The 18,845-nt window shown below is 43.9% G+C and overlaps 1 protein-coding gene across 1 annotated transcript in view; it reads left to right on the forward strand.

Moving 5' to 3' along the window:
* LOC125484367 (condensin complex subunit 3-like) overlaps positions 1–6,265 on the forward strand; it is a 52,241-nt gene extending 45,976 nt beyond the window's left edge. Inside the window, exon 11 of the mRNA XM_048602700.1 lies at positions 5,837–6,265. Within this exon, the coding sequence (XP_048458657.1) occupies positions 5,837–6,265 (429 nt within the window). The remainder of the gene's footprint in view (positions 1–5,836) is intronic.
* Positions 6,266–18,845: the final 12,580 nt, after the last annotated feature.

Here is an 18,845-nt window from a genome sequence, read left to right on the forward strand (position 1 = left end):
CAAATCATCACTAAATGATCGATGCATTGTCAAATATCAGATAACTACCATCCCCCACAGTTTTGTTTAATTATAAAAAGAAACAATGGTTGTACATATTCTCATTCCTTTTACCTGCAGGGGACAGGTGCCTTTGTATGAACATGTGCAGCTTCTAGCAAGTATAAGTGAGCAACATTTCAAGCACTACCAATAATTATAAATAATGTTAGTGTAATACACACTCAGGATCAATCAACATGTTCTGTTCAACCGAAGAATCACACCTAATGTTAAAGATTATATTCTGAGCTTTGAAAGCATCGGCTGTAGGGTTGCTCATTATGAAAAACCAAAGTGAATTACTGTTTGATACAGTTATCAATTATTAAGATATATGGCTTATACACCTGTGGAGCAGATGGTTAACTATATCTTTGTTCTAATAATAGCAAGTCCTAACATACATAAGAAGCTTTGTCGTAATGATATGAGATCACACAGAACTAGGATCTGAGTAAGGTTCCAGAGATGTCCTTTCTTACCATGTTCTGTATATTGTTAATATTTAATAAAGGTTGTTGTTGATCACTGATATGGGCATGGACTAGCTTCCATTAATAATCCAAACCTATTGAATGAATTAAAGAATGATGTCAAAAATCGCACGACACCAGGTTATTGTCCAACAGGTTTATTTGAAAACCTGTTGAACTATAACCTGGTGACATGTGATTTTTGACCTTGTCCAACCCAGTCCAACACCAGCATCTCCACATTAATGAATGATTTTATTGGCACATGTATTTGGGAAAATACAGTGAAAATTGCTTTGTCACCACAATCCGGCACCATATTTCTGATCATACTTCAGAACATAGCATCATATTGGCACTGAAAATCATAGATTACATTAGTCATTAGTTTAGTAGATAACATATCTCTTTTGCCTAACTGAAGCATCCTGCTGTAGAAATAAATACTTGTGTTGTTATTGCATGGCAGCAGCATAAAATGGCTAGCTTCATCTGTTACTCAAAATTTTAGACAGCTTACTCTTCCAGTGTAATGAGGTAGACTGGTCACTTCTTAGGTTTGAAATTGGTGATCCTAGGTCCATCTGTGAAGATGTCCATTATACAGCAAACAATATGATTAGGGTGGACATTATCTCACAGAATGGCAATGATGCACCCAAGTTCAGCACCAAACCTGCATAAACAGCAAATAAATGGTACAGGCCCCATTTATGAGATTACCAATAAAACCAGTCTTCTAGCTCGTGGAGTTGTAAGAATCCCAATGTGTATATTGACCATTAAGGTAGGCTTGCACTTGACCACAGTAGAGAACCCAATAACAAAATTCTCCATGAATGTGGTATCTCAATCGATTATTGCTAGCTTTGAACTGCACATACTCAAGAATGGAGCTAAGGCATCACTTTCAGGCCTAATCTACCTCATGTTAGCCTGGGATACTAAGTTATGTCAAAAAATTAAGCAACAGATGAAGTTAGCTGTTTCACACTGCTCTTATGCAACAGCCACACAGTGGTGTTTTCCAATGACAGAACACTGCCATTAAGCCAAAGATGTTCTGCCCACCACATAAATGTGTAGTGTGTTTAATGAATTTCAGGTCTAGTATGAGATATGCAGGCCTTACTTCCTGACTGCCAGTGATTGCATCAAACTGCATGTCTCTTTGGTAGTTCACAATAGGCAAAATACTGATGATTGCATATAATCTTGGAAAACAGGGCATAATGCATAACATTGGATGGAATTCTGCCACTGGACAGAATTGTACCATTGGACAGTCTTTGCAGAATGATCCTGAGTGTGTTGAGAATTATACTAACAGCTAAATTAAAATTTATTTTAAAATTAAGATTATTAGCTAGGCTTGTAATGTCGCTCACCTATGCTTGCTGGAAGTTACATATATTCATACAAAGAATTGCCCTCTGCAGGAAAAGAGAACATATCCAGGCACTTTGCTTTTTGAATTAAACAAAAACATGGGGAGGATAGTTCCTTCCTTTGAAGGGTCACCGGACCCGAAACATTAACTCTGTTTTCTCCTTTACAGATGCTGCCAGACCTGCCGAGCTTTTCCAGCAACTTTGTTTTAGTTCCTTGCTGTATCTGCCATAACACACCTCAAACAAGCAGAATTGCGTTGTCAACCAATCAACAACCTTCCTTCATGCAATATAAACTGTAACTCCCTTTGAAATTTGGCATTTTTGTATTGGACCTGATGAGTGCTAGTTTAAACATTTGAACAGAATGTTTCTTTCACCAATAATGCTCAAGTACTGCACTTCCCAAGCAACTATTTACTTCTTTACTCCTTTCTTTTCTGACGTGCTCTTAGTCACTAATACCCAACACTGCTTATTAAATTCTGTTCTTTCTTCATTAATTTGCTGCAGACTTAACTTTTCTCAACAGATTTATAAATTTAACCTTACTCAAGCCCTCCAACAAATGAATTTAAAGTCGCCTTTAAGGAGCTCTTTTAAAAGGAGAGAAAAAAGCTAAGTGTTTGATAAAGAAAATTATAGAGTTCTCCACCTAGGTGACTGGAGATGCAACCATCAACAATGGAATGATAGAATTGGGGATTACTAAAGGCCAGATTTGGAGGTCTTGAAGAGTTTCAGATTGGTGGTGGGTAGACATAAAACCAAGGAAAGCCATAGCAGGAATCTGAACGCCAAACGATGGTACAATGTTCTTCATTATTCCAAGCTAGTTATCAATCAGAAATCTGCTCAGCACAGAAGATGGCTTTGTGCATCAAGGAGGGGGAGTGGGAACAACTGAATTATTCTGCAGCAATCCAGCACGAATTTAATGGGCCAAAAGATCTTCTGTGCCATAAGTAACTCTATGACTTTATGAATACCCACTTCAAGCTGGTTTCATGATTCCACCATTAAATATTCACATAAGGGTTGATCAAAAGAGATTAAGCTGAAATACTTATTATTTTGAGTGTTGTTTTCTAGTTATTTTTAAGTTTGAACATTTCCTTATATTTCTCCGATGTTTCAATGAATAAATATACAGAACTGAAACCAGAAAGATCGCAATTTCCATAACTGGGTTACGTCAGTGAGTTAATGACTGCTACATTGATAGGGACACCTTGAAAACTGACAAAAGGAAAAATGCATGAGAACGACTTTCAATTATACAGCAACTTTCACAACATCACATGGTCTAACAGTGCTTTTTTTTTAAAATCAATGTTTTAATCACTGTCATAATGAGGCACACAGCAGACAACACTACACACAGAGATCTTGCCTAGACAGTAATGTAATAACAATGAGATCTTTTAGGTTTTGAAGAAGACAAATATTACCAGGAAACTGGAAGAACACCCTCAGCCTTCTTCAAATTATGCCAAACGAACTGTACTTCAAAGGGAATGTAATATAAAAACAGGGCTATCTTGCTAAAAGAAAACAAGGTTCAAAACTATACTAGTCAGACCATATATGGAATACCGTGAACAATTTTAGTCCTTTATCTAAGAGAAGATATTTAGGTAGTAGAGGAAATCCAGAGAAGGTCTACTAGTTTGATTCTGGATATGAAAGATTTTCTTATGAAGAATAGTTCAGTACATTGGGCTTGTACACACTGGAGTTTAGAAGAATTAGAGAAAGCCTTATTGAAACATATAAACTTATTACGGGACTTGACAGGGTAGATACTGAGAGTTTGTTTCCCATTGTGGGCGAGTCTAAGACCAGAGAGTATAACCTCAGAGTAAGGGGTCACCCATTTGAGACAGAGATGAGGAGTAAATCTTTTCTTTCAGAGGTCAGTGAATCTACTGTCAAGGCTGGGTCATTAAGAATACTCAAGGCTGAGAAGAGATTTTTATTCAGTAATGGAGTCCATTTTATAGGGATAAAGCAGAAAAGTGGAGTTGAAGTTATCAGATCATCTATGATCATTGAATGGCAGAGAAGACTTGATGGGCTGAATGCCTACTTCTGCTCCTACATCTTAAAGTTTTATCTTGTGGAATGAATAAAATTGGCTGGAAATTTGCATCTATGATGCTGGGGATCTCAAAATGAGGTTAGGTTTGATCATCCACACTTTCGGTTATAGATAGTTGCAAACGCTCCAGTCCCAACTATCGCACCGCAGGCTGCACTCTGCATCACAAGGACAGGGATATTTGTGGAGCCTCTTCCTCCCATTAGCTCACCAACTGTCCGTTACTCACAACGAGATGTGGCGAACCTAAGCTTTGAATGTGCGATTGTAAACTCTATCAATCATATGCTGCTTCTTGCATTAGATTGATTGTAATCTTACATTATCATTTCATGAGGTTGACACAGCGTTTTTAATTGTGCCTAGTGATGCTCCTGACATGTTTACCTGCAATTGTCATGGACCCAGGGTTGGTCTCTTTATTTGATGGTAATAGTAGACTAGAACACTTCATCACAGGTGTACTGACGACATTACCCAGCAGGGTGACAAAACATTTGCAACCAAACTCACTGGCTCGGGGAGCATGTCTACAACCTCATCCACACCCAAGCTACAAATGTTCTTGAAACCTTTTAAGTATACTGAAGAGTTTGTCAATCCATGAGATTATCAATTGTGTTGGAACACAACTCTGCTGCTACTGACGCACAGTGCCATGTAGATCCCCAGCTTTGAGCTCCTAGATCTGTTCTGAATCTATTTCATTTAGCACAATGAGAATGCTAAACAACAGGATGATGTCCTTCGTATGAAGACATGACTTCATTTCCACAAGAGCTGTATGATGGGCAATTTTATCTAAAATATCCTGAATAGACATATTTGTGAAAGCTAGATTGAGGAGGTTCACTCATCACCCATTAACCCAGTCTGTTAGGTATGTTCTTCAGGTCTCAACCAGGTCAGTTGTCAGTGGTATACCGAGCCATTTCTGATCATGAGCATTCAAATCCTAATCCAAAGTACCTTCTGTGACCTTTTTCCTCCCACAGCCTCTTCCAAATAGTGTTCAACATGGAGGAATAACTGACTGATCAAAATTAGTGCTGTTCCTTGAGCTGCACTGTACTTTGTTTCTTGCTGAAGGACTTTGCAGTCACGAGGTCTCAATATTGATACCTGAAGACTGTAAGGTACCTAGGCAGATGAGGTGATTCAAAATTCTCTGTTGAATTCAAATCCCATCATCCGCCATGGTGAGATTCAAACCTGAATCCCCAGATTACTATCTCTGGGTTAATAGTCTAGCAGTAATACCACTAGGTCACCACCTCCCCTTTTAATTCCCTCCTGAATCCCTTGACTGAATTCACCTTCACCACTCCCAGGCAGTATGTTCCAGATCCCAACATCTGAAGATGTGAAACAGCTATTCCTCTATATGCCTTCTGGATCTCAATCTTTCCATGAAGAGGAAAGGTTTCTCCCCATCTCCTCTGTCCAACCTCTTTGTGATTTTGAAAATTTCTATAAAACTGCTTTCAATCTTACAATATTTGTGGAAAACAAACTTCTCCAATCTATTTAACTTAGGAAGTCATTCAGCCCTGGAACCATTCTCATTATTTTTTTCAGCACTCTTTCCAATGCCTTTTACATCTTTCCTAAAATGTGATGCTCAAAACTTCTGGAGAGTTGAATAAATATCGGAGAAAATGTGGAAGACTATTTGAAGCAGCAGGGGAACTGGATCAATAGAATATCTTTCTCAAAGCACCTGCACAGACACGAATGACCTCTAATCAATGCCATCTTATTCTATGATGATCTCTCGTGCTTCTTTAATCCTGAACTTGTTCAATAAAGTTTATATTAATAACGAACAGAACCATATAACAACGACCGTCAAGTTAATTAAACTAGACCTTGGAATAGCTGCTGGACCGGGTAACTGGACTGAAACGGAGCAGATTCCTGCTCAGACTCGCCCTCAGGATGAGCCGAAGCACCGACCTTCCACAAACACCGAGAGACATCCCCAACAGTCACCAACCGGCCGGGTCACCGCAAGGAGCAACGTGCAGCTCCGCGCCTTCCACAACCCGCGACTCCCAGGACAGCGCCGCCTCTGGCCAACGTCAGGCAATGCTGCAGGCTCCGGTCACAGCGCCACGCCTGGCCAGCTGCCGGCAATGCTCCTGTGGACTGAAATTGTCGCAGCGCGAAGGAGGTCATCTTTCTGTTGGCGCAATTTGCTCGAGGAGCAATTCATTTTGCATCGGTCCTGCTTCCCACTACGTCTTGTTCTCCTGTAGCCGTGCTTTTCAATAGCAGTACAATTTCTTCTTCAATTCCTCTATTGAATCTGTCTCACCATATTCTCAGGCACTGCAGTTTCAATCCTAAAATGAAGAAGTTTTTTCTCATTTTGTCAAATACTTTAAATTAAAAATTGCAGAATTTTTACAATGCAGGAGACAGTCTTGTCCTGTCGAGTTTGCATGAGCTCTGGGAATGTGCATTTTGCCCAACAGATACTTTTAATTAGAATAGAATATCCTTTATTGTCACATGTACTCAAGCACAAACATACAGAGTACAGTGATAAGTTTTACAATGTCTCCTCTTATGGCTCCATCTTAGGTACAAGTACCTAGGTACAAATCTTAGGTACAAAAAGAGGAATAAAAAAGAATAGTTGTGTTACTTTACAGACATAAGACATACATAAAAGGATAGTCATTACAGTCGTATAAACAAATTACACATAAACATTACATTGCCGTAGCTGAGCACAGGGACTTCCACATATGTTCTTAACTGCCCGCACCAGACCCCAGTCCAGCAACCCATCCCTGCTCTGCTCCAAGCCTCCAGTCCGCTCCACACTGGCTACCAACTGCTCCAAGGTAAGTTTTCTCCAGGGCTTGTTTCCCTGCGCCGGCCTTCACCCAGGACTGCTTCCCCTTGCTGGCCTCCACCCATTAATCTGTTCAGACAAATAACACACAGGAGCAGGTGGGTCTTGAACTGAGCTTTTTGGCTTAGAGGTAGAGATACCACCATTGCACCATAAGAGCCCATATCTCTGCTGCTCTGACCCTTTTCAGGTAAGTCTATTTCCCTTTTGAATGCTTTGCTTAAATCTGCATCCCAGACTCTCAGACAGTGCTAGCCATTTTCTGTATGAAAAAGCTTTCTTCATGTTGCTGACGAACACTTCTCCTTCCGCAGCTGTTTAAAAACCCACAGACAGGTAAGTGTTGGAAGTTATGGAAGAAACAATACACTGTATGTCAAAGAGCAGAAACACTAGGTTTCTTTGTTAATTTTGCTGACGACAACCTCATGATACAGCGGATAGAGACCATTGCAGATTTCAAATCCATCAATGAGAGAATGGAAGAATTGATACAGTTCCCAGCATGCAATGATGAATTTATCAGCTTTAGTGTCAGGATTGCAGGGATACCACAGATGCAGGAAGTCAGAGGCAGCAGTACTCAAAAAGTCAGAGCAAGTATTTTCTGACATTGTTTGAACTCGAGTGGGAATGTTTGAAGGAAAAGAAAAGCATTACTGAGGACTCAGTAAAGGGCTCACCTTTGTCCCCCTCCACCCACAGATCAACGAATACCGCTCACGCTTGGACATAGAGCAGTTTTTCCGCCGCCTCTGCCTCCACGCTTACTTCTTTAACCGTGAACCTAACCCTCCCTCTACTGACCCCTTCTCCCGCTTCCAACACACCCCCTCCTCCTGGACATCACCCCAAGGCCTCCTACCCTCCCTCGACCTCTTCATCTCCAACTGCCGTCGAGACATCAATCGCCTCAACCTCTCCACCCCTCTCACCCACTCCAACCTCTCCCCTGCAGAACGTGCAGCCCTCCGCTCCCTCCGCTCCAATCCCAACTTCACCATAAAACCTGCGGACAAGGGAGGCGCAGTTGTAGTATGGCGCACTGACCTCTACGTCGCCGAGGCCGGACGCCAACTCTCCGACACCTCCTCCTACCGCCCACTTGATCATGACCCCACCCCTGAGCACCAAACCATCATCTCCCAAACCATCCACAACCTCATCACCTCAGGTGACCTCCCACCCACGGCCTCCAACCTCATCGTTCCACAACCTTGCACTGCCCGCTTCTATCTCCTTCCCAAAATCCACAAACCCGAATGCCCTGGTCGACCCATTGTCTCCGCCTGCTCCTGCCCCACCGAACTGATCTCCAACTATCTAGACTCCATTTTCTCCCCCTTGGTCCAGGAACTCCCTACCTATGTCCGTGACACCACCCACGCCCTCCACCTCCTCCAGAACTTCCAATTCCCCGGTCCCCAACACCTCATCTTTACCATCGACGTCCAGTCCCTCTACACCTGCATTCCCCATACAGATGGCCTTAAGGCCCTCCGCTTCTTCCTGTCCCGCAGGCCCGACCAGTCCCCCTCCACTGATACCCTCATCCGCTTAGCCGAACTCGTCCTCACACTCAACAACTTCTCTTTCAATTCCTCCCACTTCCTACAGACAAAGGGGGTAGCCATGGGTACCCGCATGTGCCCAAGCTACGCCTGCCTCTTTGTAGGTTACGTGGAACAATCCCTCTTCCGCACCTACACCGGCCCTAAACCCCACCTCTTCCTCCGTTACATTGATGACTGTATTGGCGCCGCCTCGTGCTCCCACGAGGAGCTCGAACAGTTCATACACTTCACTAACACCTTCCACCCCAACCTTAAGTTTACCTGGACCATCTCTAACACCTCTCTCCCCTTCTGGACCTCTCTGTCTCCATATCGGGCAACCACCTAGAAACCGATATTCATTTCAAGCCCACCGACTCCCACAGCTACCTAGAATACTCCTCCTCCCACCCACCTTCCTGCAAAAATGCTATCCCCTATTCCCAATTCCTTCGCCTCCGCCGCATCTGCTCCCAGGATGAGGCATTCCACTCCCGTACATCTCAGTTGTCCTCGTTTTTCAAGGACCGTAACTTCCCCTCCTCGGTGGTCGAGAACGCCCTCAACCGTGTCTCCCACATCTCCCGCACCTCATCCCTCACACCCCGTCCACACAATAAGAACCAAAAATGAATCCCCCTCGTCCTCACGTACCACCCCACCAACCTCCGGATCCAACGCATCATCCTCCGACACTTCCACCATCTGCAATCCGACCCCACCACCAAAGACATCTTTCCCTCCCCACCCTTATCTGCTTTCCGGAGGGACAACTCTCTCCGTGACTCCCTTGTCCGCTCCACACTCCCCTCCAGCTCCACCACACCCGGCACTTTTCCCTGCAACCGCAGGAAGTGCTACACCTGCCCCCATACCTCCTCCCTCACCCCCATCCCAGGCCCCAAGAAGACTTTCCACATCAAGCAGATGTTCACCTGCACATCTGCCAATGTGGTATACTGCATCCGCTGTACCCGGTGTGGCTTCCTCTACATCGGGGAAACCAAGCGGAGACTCGGGGACCGCTTTGCAGAACACCTATGCTCGGTTCGCAATAAACAACTGCACATCCCAGTCGCGAACCATTTCAACTCCCCCTCCCATTCCTCAGACGACATGTCCATCCTGGGCCTCCTGCAGTGCCACAACGATGCCACCCGAAGGTTGCAGGAACAGCAACTCATATTCCGCTTGGGAACCCTGCAGCCCAATGGTATCAATGTGGATTTCACAAGCTTCAAAATCTCCCCTCCCCCTACCGCATCCCAAAACCAGTCCAGCTCGTCCCTGCCTCCCTAACCTGTTCTTCCTCCCACCTATCCCCTCCTCCCACCTCAAGCCGTACCTCCATCTCCTACCGACCAACCTCATCACGCCCCCTTGACCTGTCCGTCCTCCCTGGACTGACCTATCCCCTTCCTAACTCCCTACCTACACTCACCTTTACTGGCTCCATCCCCGCCTCTTCGACCTGTTTGTTTCCTCTCCACCTATCCTCTCCTCTATCCCTCTTCTATCCGCCTCCCACTCTCTCCCTATTTATTTCAAAACCCCCTCCCCCTTTTCTGATGAAGGGTCTAGGCCCGAAACGTCGGCCTCTCTGCTCCTATGATGCTGCTTGGCCTGCTGTGTTCATCCAGCCCTGAACCTTGTTGTCTCAGTGAGAACAATTGACTATAATTACAACAAACTTTGGAATAATGAGGAAATAATTACATAGATTACTTTGCAAAATGATAATCCTATTATGAAAATGGTTGAAGACGATCATCCTTGAACACTGGTGATAAGAATAAGATTGGTTAACTGTAAACATACAAAGAGATTCAACATGTAGGGGCTGAGGGGTAGACATGAGAATTTAAAGAAAATGTTAAATAGTGTTCATGTAAAATTTGAGAGAGACATGTGGAGGGATCGGGTGTAATAAGAATGGACATAATATGGCGATGTAGGTCATGATTTAACAGTGATATTCACAGTCATGTGCAAGAGATTGTGAAGAAAGTCAGTATTGGTGAAAGATGTGTTTGCAGTATTGTATACAATGGTATAAATAAAAGGGTTTGCAGATGCCTACTACAGTCAGAAAACAGTCACTCATAAGTGAAGGGAAAGCATTACGGGCCACAAACTACAATGAAGAGACAAGGGTAGCCTTCTCTCCAGTGTCCAGTTTGAACCAAAAACCTCATGGCAACACAAACCAGCATATCCTGGACCTATTGTGTTATATTTACCACAGAATTGTCAAAGAATGAGAACAAAGAACAATACAGCACAGGAACAGGCCCTTCGGTCCTCCAAGCCTGCACCAACACATTTTGCCCTTCCATTCCAAAACTATCTTCACTTACAGGATTCATATTCCTCTATTCCCTTCCTATTCATGTGTTCGTCCATGTGCTTCTTGAATGATGCTATTTTGTCTGCTTCCACCACCTCCTCTGGCAGCACATTCCAGGCACTCACCACCCATTGTGTGAAAAACTTGCCTCGCACATCTCTTTTAAACATCCCCCCTTGCACCTTGCACCTATGTCCCCTAGTAATTGATCCCTCCACTTTGGGAAAAAGCCTCATACTTTCCACTCTATCCATGCCACTCACAACCTTATAAACTTCTATCAGGTCACCCCCTCAACCTGCGTTCCAGTGAAAACAAACCCAACCATTCCAACATTTCTTCATAGCTAAAATCCCCCATACTAGGCAACAACCTGGTAAACTTTTCTGTAGCCTCTCCAAAGTATCCATATCCTTCTGGCAGTGCAGTGACCAGAACTATATGCAATATTCCAAGTATGGCCTAACTAATGTTCTATAAAGCTGCAGCATAACTTGTCTGTCCTTATACGGAATGCTCCTTCCAATGAAGGCAAGCATGCCATTAGCCTTTTTTACTGCCTTATCTACCTGCACTGCCACCTTTAGTGATCTGTGGACCTGCACACCCAGAACCCTCTGCATATCAATACTTCTAAGGGTTCTGCCATTCACCATATAATTTCCACCTGTACTTGACCTTCCAAAATGGTTTCCACCTGTACTTGACCTTACTATTAATTTAAGGTGTAAGCCAGTGACTAACTATGGGGCCCACCCACCTATTCTCTCCAAGAACTTCAACTACCCGACCCATTCACTGAACCCACTAATTGCTCCCCTGACCTGATCACACTCCTATGTACCCCTCCACTCATTTAAAGGATTGGAAGAGAAATGGTCTTTAGTAGATAACCAATCTTCCCATAAAGTCTGTACAGCCTTAGCCCCCCACCTCTTCTGAACATGTTGAATTTTCTAGTAGCTTTTACAAACGTAAGTTAAGTATGTTAAAACTGATTAGCAAGTTTGCAGGTGACCCTAAGATTGGTGGAGTAGCAGATAGTGAAGGGGACTGTCGGAGAATGCAGCAGAATATAGATAGATTGGAGAGTTGAGCGGAGAAATGGCAGATGGAGTTCAATCCAGGCAAATACGAGGTGATGCATTTTGGAAGATCCAATTCAAGAGCGAACTATACGGTAAGTGGAAAGGCCCTGGGGAAAATTGATGCACAGACAGATCTGGGTGTTCAGGTCCATTGTACCCTGAAGGTGGCAACACAGGTTGATAGAGTGGTCAAGAAGGCATACGGCATGCTTTCATTCATCGGACGGGGTATTGAGTACAAGAGTTGAGTGCAAGAGTCATGTTACAGTTAAACAGGACTTTGGTTCGACCACATTTGGAATACTGCGTACAGTTCTGGTCGCCACATTACAAAAAGGATGTGGATGCTTTGGAGAGGGTGCAGAGGAGGTTCACCAGGATGTTGCCTGGTATGGAGGGCGCTAGCTATGAAGAGGGGTTGAGTAGATTAGGATTATTTACATTAGAAAGACGGAGGTTGAGGGGGGACCTGATTGAGGTCTACAAAATCATGAGAAGTATAGACAGGATGGATTGCAAGAAGCTTTTTCCCAGAGTGGGGGACTCAATTACTAGGGGTCACGATTTCAAGGTGAGAGGGGAAAAGTTTAAAGGAGATATGCGTGGAAAGTTCTTTACGCAGAGGGTGGTGGGTGCCTGGAACGCATTGCCAGCGGAGGTGGTAGAGGCGGGCACGATAGCATCATTTAAGATGTATCTAGACATATACATGAATGGGCAGGGAGCAGAGGGATATGGATCCTTGGAAAATAGGCGACAGGTTTAGATAGAGGATCTAGATGGGCGCAGGCTTGGAGGGCCGAAGGGCATGTTCCTGTGCTGTAATTTCTTTGTTCATTGTTCTTTGTTCTAAGGCAAAGATGCACATCCTGTCTTCCTCATTTCTGTTGTAGCTAGCATATGGAGATGATCGTGGTCGCTGTAGAACTGCCATCACAGAAATGTATTTCTTGATATGCTTGATGTGTAAGTAGGTGACTGAATGTAGGAGCGTTTTTCTTGACCCGGGACGAAGATTCAGGAGGCAGGCAAGCGGAAGACGTTTTTTCAAGCAGAAACTGGTTTATGCAAGGAGAGGGCCAAAGGATCTTCCCCGAATCTGGCTTCGGAAGATAGATCAATGGCACACCTTCTGCTTTTACAAAGAAATATAGAATTTTGATACATTTTGTGTTGCAGTAATCAAATACAACATAGCCATCGTCCTTCCCTTTAATTCAAACACCCAGTCCTTGGGCACATTCATGGACAGCTCCAGGTTCCCATGATCTTATGGTATTAGCTAGACATTATAGTCTCTAGGCCTTGGGATCTTCCTATGCATCCAATTCATTCGCATTCCAAAAGTTTAATGAATATGCTCCTTTGGGCCTTTCTCAGAATTTTTTATCTGTAAGGACCGCTTGAATTCTATTACCCATTGTATTTCACCGTGTGAGCAGGCTCCTTAGTTTTGCTTAGCTTCTGTCTGCCATCTTGTAAACAGGCATGGGCCGCTTAGTGTGTTCAGGTACAAGTCATCCTACATGGCCAGGTTGCCCCAACACCAAACATGACTATAGTGATTGAAATAAAGTGGTTCATTATAAGATCTTTGTTAAACCGGGCCAATCAGGAAACCCTGACTGACCAATATAAACAGTGATTTAGAATCTCCTCAGTTCAGGGGACTGGCTCTGAACTGGCTGACCATAGCCAGTGTACTGTGCCCAAGTAAATAAAGGGTGACTTGGTGACAGGATACCTGCCTCTGTTACTTTAGTGGTAATGGGAGAAAACAGTACATTCCTGAAGATCATTCACGCGCAACAGTCATCTTGGAGTTGGGTAAGCATCTCTGGCATCATGCCTTTATTTGGTTAGTTTGACTCATTTGATGATGCCGTCAAAGACTGGGCCCAGTATGTGGAAAACATGCGATGTTTTTTTCCAGGCAAATGACATTGGGGCAGATGAAAAGCTATCAGTAATCCTTCTGGCTGCTTGCAGAATCGCAGCATTTTCAGTTATAAGGGGCTTAACTTTCCCAAAGGCACCAGCCACTAAACTTTCCAAGAGTTGACAAAGTTGATTAAGGAATATTACGAACCCAAACCTCCTCTAATCCTGAGATGCTGTCAGTTTTATTCAGCCATTAGAGAACTGAGGGAATCCAGACTGGGATTTTTGACACGGTTAAGATGACTGGCAGAGGCATGTGATTTTGAGTTAACCCTGAGTGAGATGCTGAGAGACCTGTTTGATATATGAGATTAATGACGTATCCATGCAGAAGCTGCCTTCACACAGGCACTAAAACTGGCTTTGTCATTAGAAAATGTGCCAAGTGGAGCATGGGAACAACAGGGCATCCCAATGGAGGTGGATACCCTCACCTGTCCAGCTGAGCTTGGGGAATATCACATGAGCATAGGCAATCGCAGAACCTCACACAGGACACAAGGCCAACTTGCAGCAGAACCCTACAACGAGACTGAGCCTCAGCCAAGTGGCTGAAAATTTCTTCAGGACCTGGGCAGGCAAGTCATTGTAGTTGCTGTCAGTATGCAGACTCGAGACAGCAAAGAGATCCTACAAGGATTGACTTGATTAGGAAAACTCATAGGCCAGTACCCAGGAGAGTGCACACCCTGGAAAATCCCCCTACATGTGGGTTTGAACAAGTAAATTGCTTAGTGATATCCAAATCAGAACTGGTTAAAATTAATTGTACAGCTAGATGAACATAGCAGGCCAGGCAGCATCAGAGAAGCAGGAAAGCTGACGTTTCAGGTCTGGACTCTTTTTCAGAAAATGTTTCTGAAGAAGGATCCAGACCCAAAATGTCAGCTTTCCTGCTCCTCTGATGCTGCTTGGCCTGCTGTGTTCATCCAGCTCTACACCTTGTTATTTCATAATCGGTATGACTGGTTCTGCCCATTCTGCAAACTGCGCTGGTTTGATGATTTCTTCACTCTCCAGCCTCCTGACTTCCACCTCTACTTTTGCCCACAAGGCAAATGACATGAGACAAGCCTTGTAAAATTGTGGAATTGCTTCCTGGTCAACATATAAAGTGGCTTTGGCCCTTTCGATAATCCCAAGCCCTTCCTGAAAAACTCCTGGTTATTTCACTAGGACTTCACTGAGGCAGCCATTTTCTAATCAAAACATGTTGAGCCAATCCAGGTGAATCTTTCTCAACCAATTCCGCCCCAATAGGCTTGGGCCCAAGCCTCTTACTACCCTCAGTGGTAACCGCACCAACTGCTTTACATAGTACACTGGAACTGAAATCGTACCCTTAATTTGCAACGGTTACCCAGCGTATGTTCTCAGTCTGGCTGAGGTCTTGCACAAGTTTAAGTGTTTCGGGCCTAGACCCTTCTTCAGAAATGGGATTTCTGAATGAAGCTGCCCATTTCTGAAGAAGGGTCTAGGCCCGAAATGTCAACCTTCCTGCTCCTCTGATGCTGCTTGGCCTGCTGTGTTCATCCAGCTCTACACCTTGTTATCTCAGATTCTCCAGCATTTGCAGTTCCTACTATCTCTGATACCGATTGTGAAGCCTGACGGCTTGGTTCGCCTTCGTGGGGATTTTAAGCAAACAGTAAACAGCTTCTTGCAGCTTGATAAATACTCAATACCTCTCTTGGAGGACTTGTACACAAAGTTGGCCAGGAGTGCTGTCCTTTATGAAGTTGGACGTGAGCCACACCTACCTGCAATTGTGACTAGATGAAGAGTCCCAGAAGTATGCCATAATTAACACCCGTAAGGGTTTATATCAATGTACAAGACTGCCATTTGGCGTATCATTAGCTCTTTTCCAGCACACCATAGAGAACAATTTACAAGAGCTATGCCAGGTTGCCATTTATCTGGATGATGTGCTAATAACTGGGAAGACAATAAAGAGCACTCTTAGAACTTGGACATAGTGCTTAAGCATTTCTCCCAGGCAGGTCTATGCCTTAGAAAGGAAAAATGGGTGTTCCAGGCACCCAAGTGATTTACTTGGGTTACACAGTCAAGAAAACCGGGTTACACCCGTTGGAAGATAAATTGAGGGTGATCAAAGGAGCCCCATCTCCCACGTCTGTACTGGAGCTTAGGTCTTTCCATGGGTTAGTGAATTATTACAAAAAATTGATACATAACCAGGCCGCCATCTTGGCACCCTTACACCTGCTATTGAAAAAGGGTCAGCTTGGAAATGGTCATGTAGCCAAGAAGTAGCCCTCAAGGAAGTGAAAAAGCAGCTATTGTCATCTAATGTGTTGGCCCACTATGATCCGAACCAAGAGGTGGTACTGACATGTGATGCCTCCCCATACGGTATCGGTGTAGTGTCTGCTCACTGGCGGCTCAGCAGAGAAGAACGCCTGGTAGCGTGCGTTTCCCAGACTTTGGCGGACGCAGAACACAACTATTCCCAGATAGAGAAGGAAAGTTTAACGGTTACCTTTGGTGTGAGGAAGTTCCGCCAGTACCTTTATGGATGGGAATTTGTCATAGTAACAGATCACAAATCCCTGCTAGAGCTACTGAAAGAAGACAAGGTGGAGCTGCCTATGGCTTCTGGTAGAACTCAGCGTTGGGACCTTCTTCTCAGTGCGTACAAGTTCAAGCTAGAACACCATCCAGGAAGCCAAGTGGCTAATGCAGACACCTTAAGCTGCCTCCCACTGGCAGATACTCCACTGGTGGTGCCTCTCCTGGAAGAGTCTCTTCTGGTTTTAAGCATTCTGGACATCCTTCCAGTCCCTGCTGACAATATCCAACTGTGGGCACAAAAAGATCCTATCCTAGCAAGAGTGACCATCTCGAGTAAAAGTCACTGCCAGATACTGGCTGACTTCCACCAGGGTCATCCAGCGGTATCCAAGATGAAGATGCTAGCAAGAAGCTATGTCAGGTGGCCAGGGTTAGATGCCAACATTGCTGCAATGATGGGGCAGTGCTAAGAGTGCCACCAAGGGCAAAAATTGCCACCAGCGACAGTCCCCCATTCATGGGAATGGCCAAGTAAACCCCTTCAGCAAAGTCAACCATGACAATGAGAAGCTGCGAACAATGTTCATGATACACGGACTCCCAGACGTATTGATCATGGACAGTGGGACAACATTTACAGGTAGGGAATTTGAGTATTTCCTGAAGTCAAATGGTATTTGGCACATAAAGACAGTTCCATACTATCCATGGAAAGCGTGGTCCAAATGTTGAAGGCAGGCTTAAAGAAGCAGCCTACAGGGCCATTCGATACCAAACTGCCCCGCTTCCTGTTCGATTAAGGGATCACCCCACACTGAACAATAGGGATAGCTTCAGCAGAGCTGATGATGGGGAGAAGATTCCGCACCAGGTTAAACTGATATTCCCAGACCTGTGGGCAAGGCTGAAACAGCAGCAAGAATGCCAATGCCAGCCATACACCTCCTCTAAGCGAGAGAGACAGTTTAATTTGGAGGATGACGTTTGGCGCCTGCACCACGGAAATGACCTTGTATGAATACAAGGCAAGGTTGATGCAAGATCAGGTCTCGTGACTTACAAATTTCAGGGATGATACAGTCCTGAACAAACATGTGGATCACCTGAAAGCTGTTAACTCACAAACGGAACAGGAGCGAAACATACCTGGCCCCTCAGATCAGCCAGAAGGCCTGTCAGAAACCGTAAGTTCTCCCCCTCCATCTAATGTCGAGGAAACTTCTGAGTCTGAGATGGATGTAGCCTCGACACCATTGCTGCTGGAAGAAGAGGAGGAAACCATCCCAGATGCTCTGAACACAAAAGACGGGCTACGGTCCAATTCATGCAGTCCATGTCAGAGTCCGAATCAGAGGAACCGGACCTGGAGCAAAAAGGTCACAGAAAAGGCTACAAGAGGAAGACCAGGGCTACATCCCCAGACTTAGCAGGGGAGAGATGTAGTGATTGGAACCAGGTGGACCTTATTTACTATGAGGTCCTTGACTGGGGTTGTTAAACTGGGCCAATCAGGAAGACGTGGCAGACCAATATAAACAGGGGATTTGGAATTTCCTCAGTTCATGGGACTAACTCCGAGCTGACTGACCACAACCAGTATACTGTGCCCAAGTAAATAAAGGGTGACATAGTGACAGGACACTGACCTCTGTACAGTTATTTAAATGACCATAGCAAAAACCTTCCCAGAGAGGGAAATTGAACTAACAGTGGGTAGTGTTGAAATGTGAGAATGAAATCATATACAATAATGGCACAGACTTTATTTAGGTAGGACTTTGATCTGAAATTTTGTTGTACTGGTCTTTTACTTAATACAAGTATATACTGAGAATTCTAAATATCAGATGTCTCACTTCTGACCTTTAAAGTTCTATATTTCAGTCTACAATCACATTTACATCAACAACGGCATAAAACTATCATATGAAAAGAAAGAGTTAAAAATACATGCACAAGCAAATATATTATTAGAATATTAACTGAATTTTATACAAAGAAAATAATTTTTTAAACTCATACAATTGCAATTTGTTGTAGATACTCCTATTGAAGACATTTTACTTCAGTAACAAAATATGCTAAGTGCTTGTTTTTAACATTGGAACAATATCACTTTTCTTTTGTACTAAGTATAAACTCTTTGTCACAAGATAAACAAGATTCATATAACTCCTGGAAACTGTTTAATCTTGTTCATGGTTCCAATAGTATGCTTTTGTATAACTATCACATTCATTCCTAATACATTAGGTCTTCAGGTGTGACATTTGCTTCCTCTGTTTTGGTTTTTAATGTTGGGAAATGCACGCCACTGATACTGACAACTAACATGTTGGCTACATGCACAACAGCACTTGCCACACATAGCCAGAAAGAGGTGTCAAAGTATTCCTGAAGGATAATAAATTTAAAAACATGTTCATGAAAATTGGCAATTCTCTCTGTATGCTGATGAAGCTTCACAGCAGAAATAAAGCAAACAATTGCAAACAGTCCGCACAGACCTGC

Source organism: Rhincodon typus, chromosome 1 (assembly GCF_021869965.1).
Source record: "Rhincodon typus isolate 14 chromosome 1, sRhiTyp1.1, whole genome shotgun sequence".
NCBI classification, from domain to species: domain Eukaryota; kingdom Metazoa; phylum Chordata; class Chondrichthyes; order Orectolobiformes; family Rhincodontidae; genus Rhincodon; species Rhincodon typus.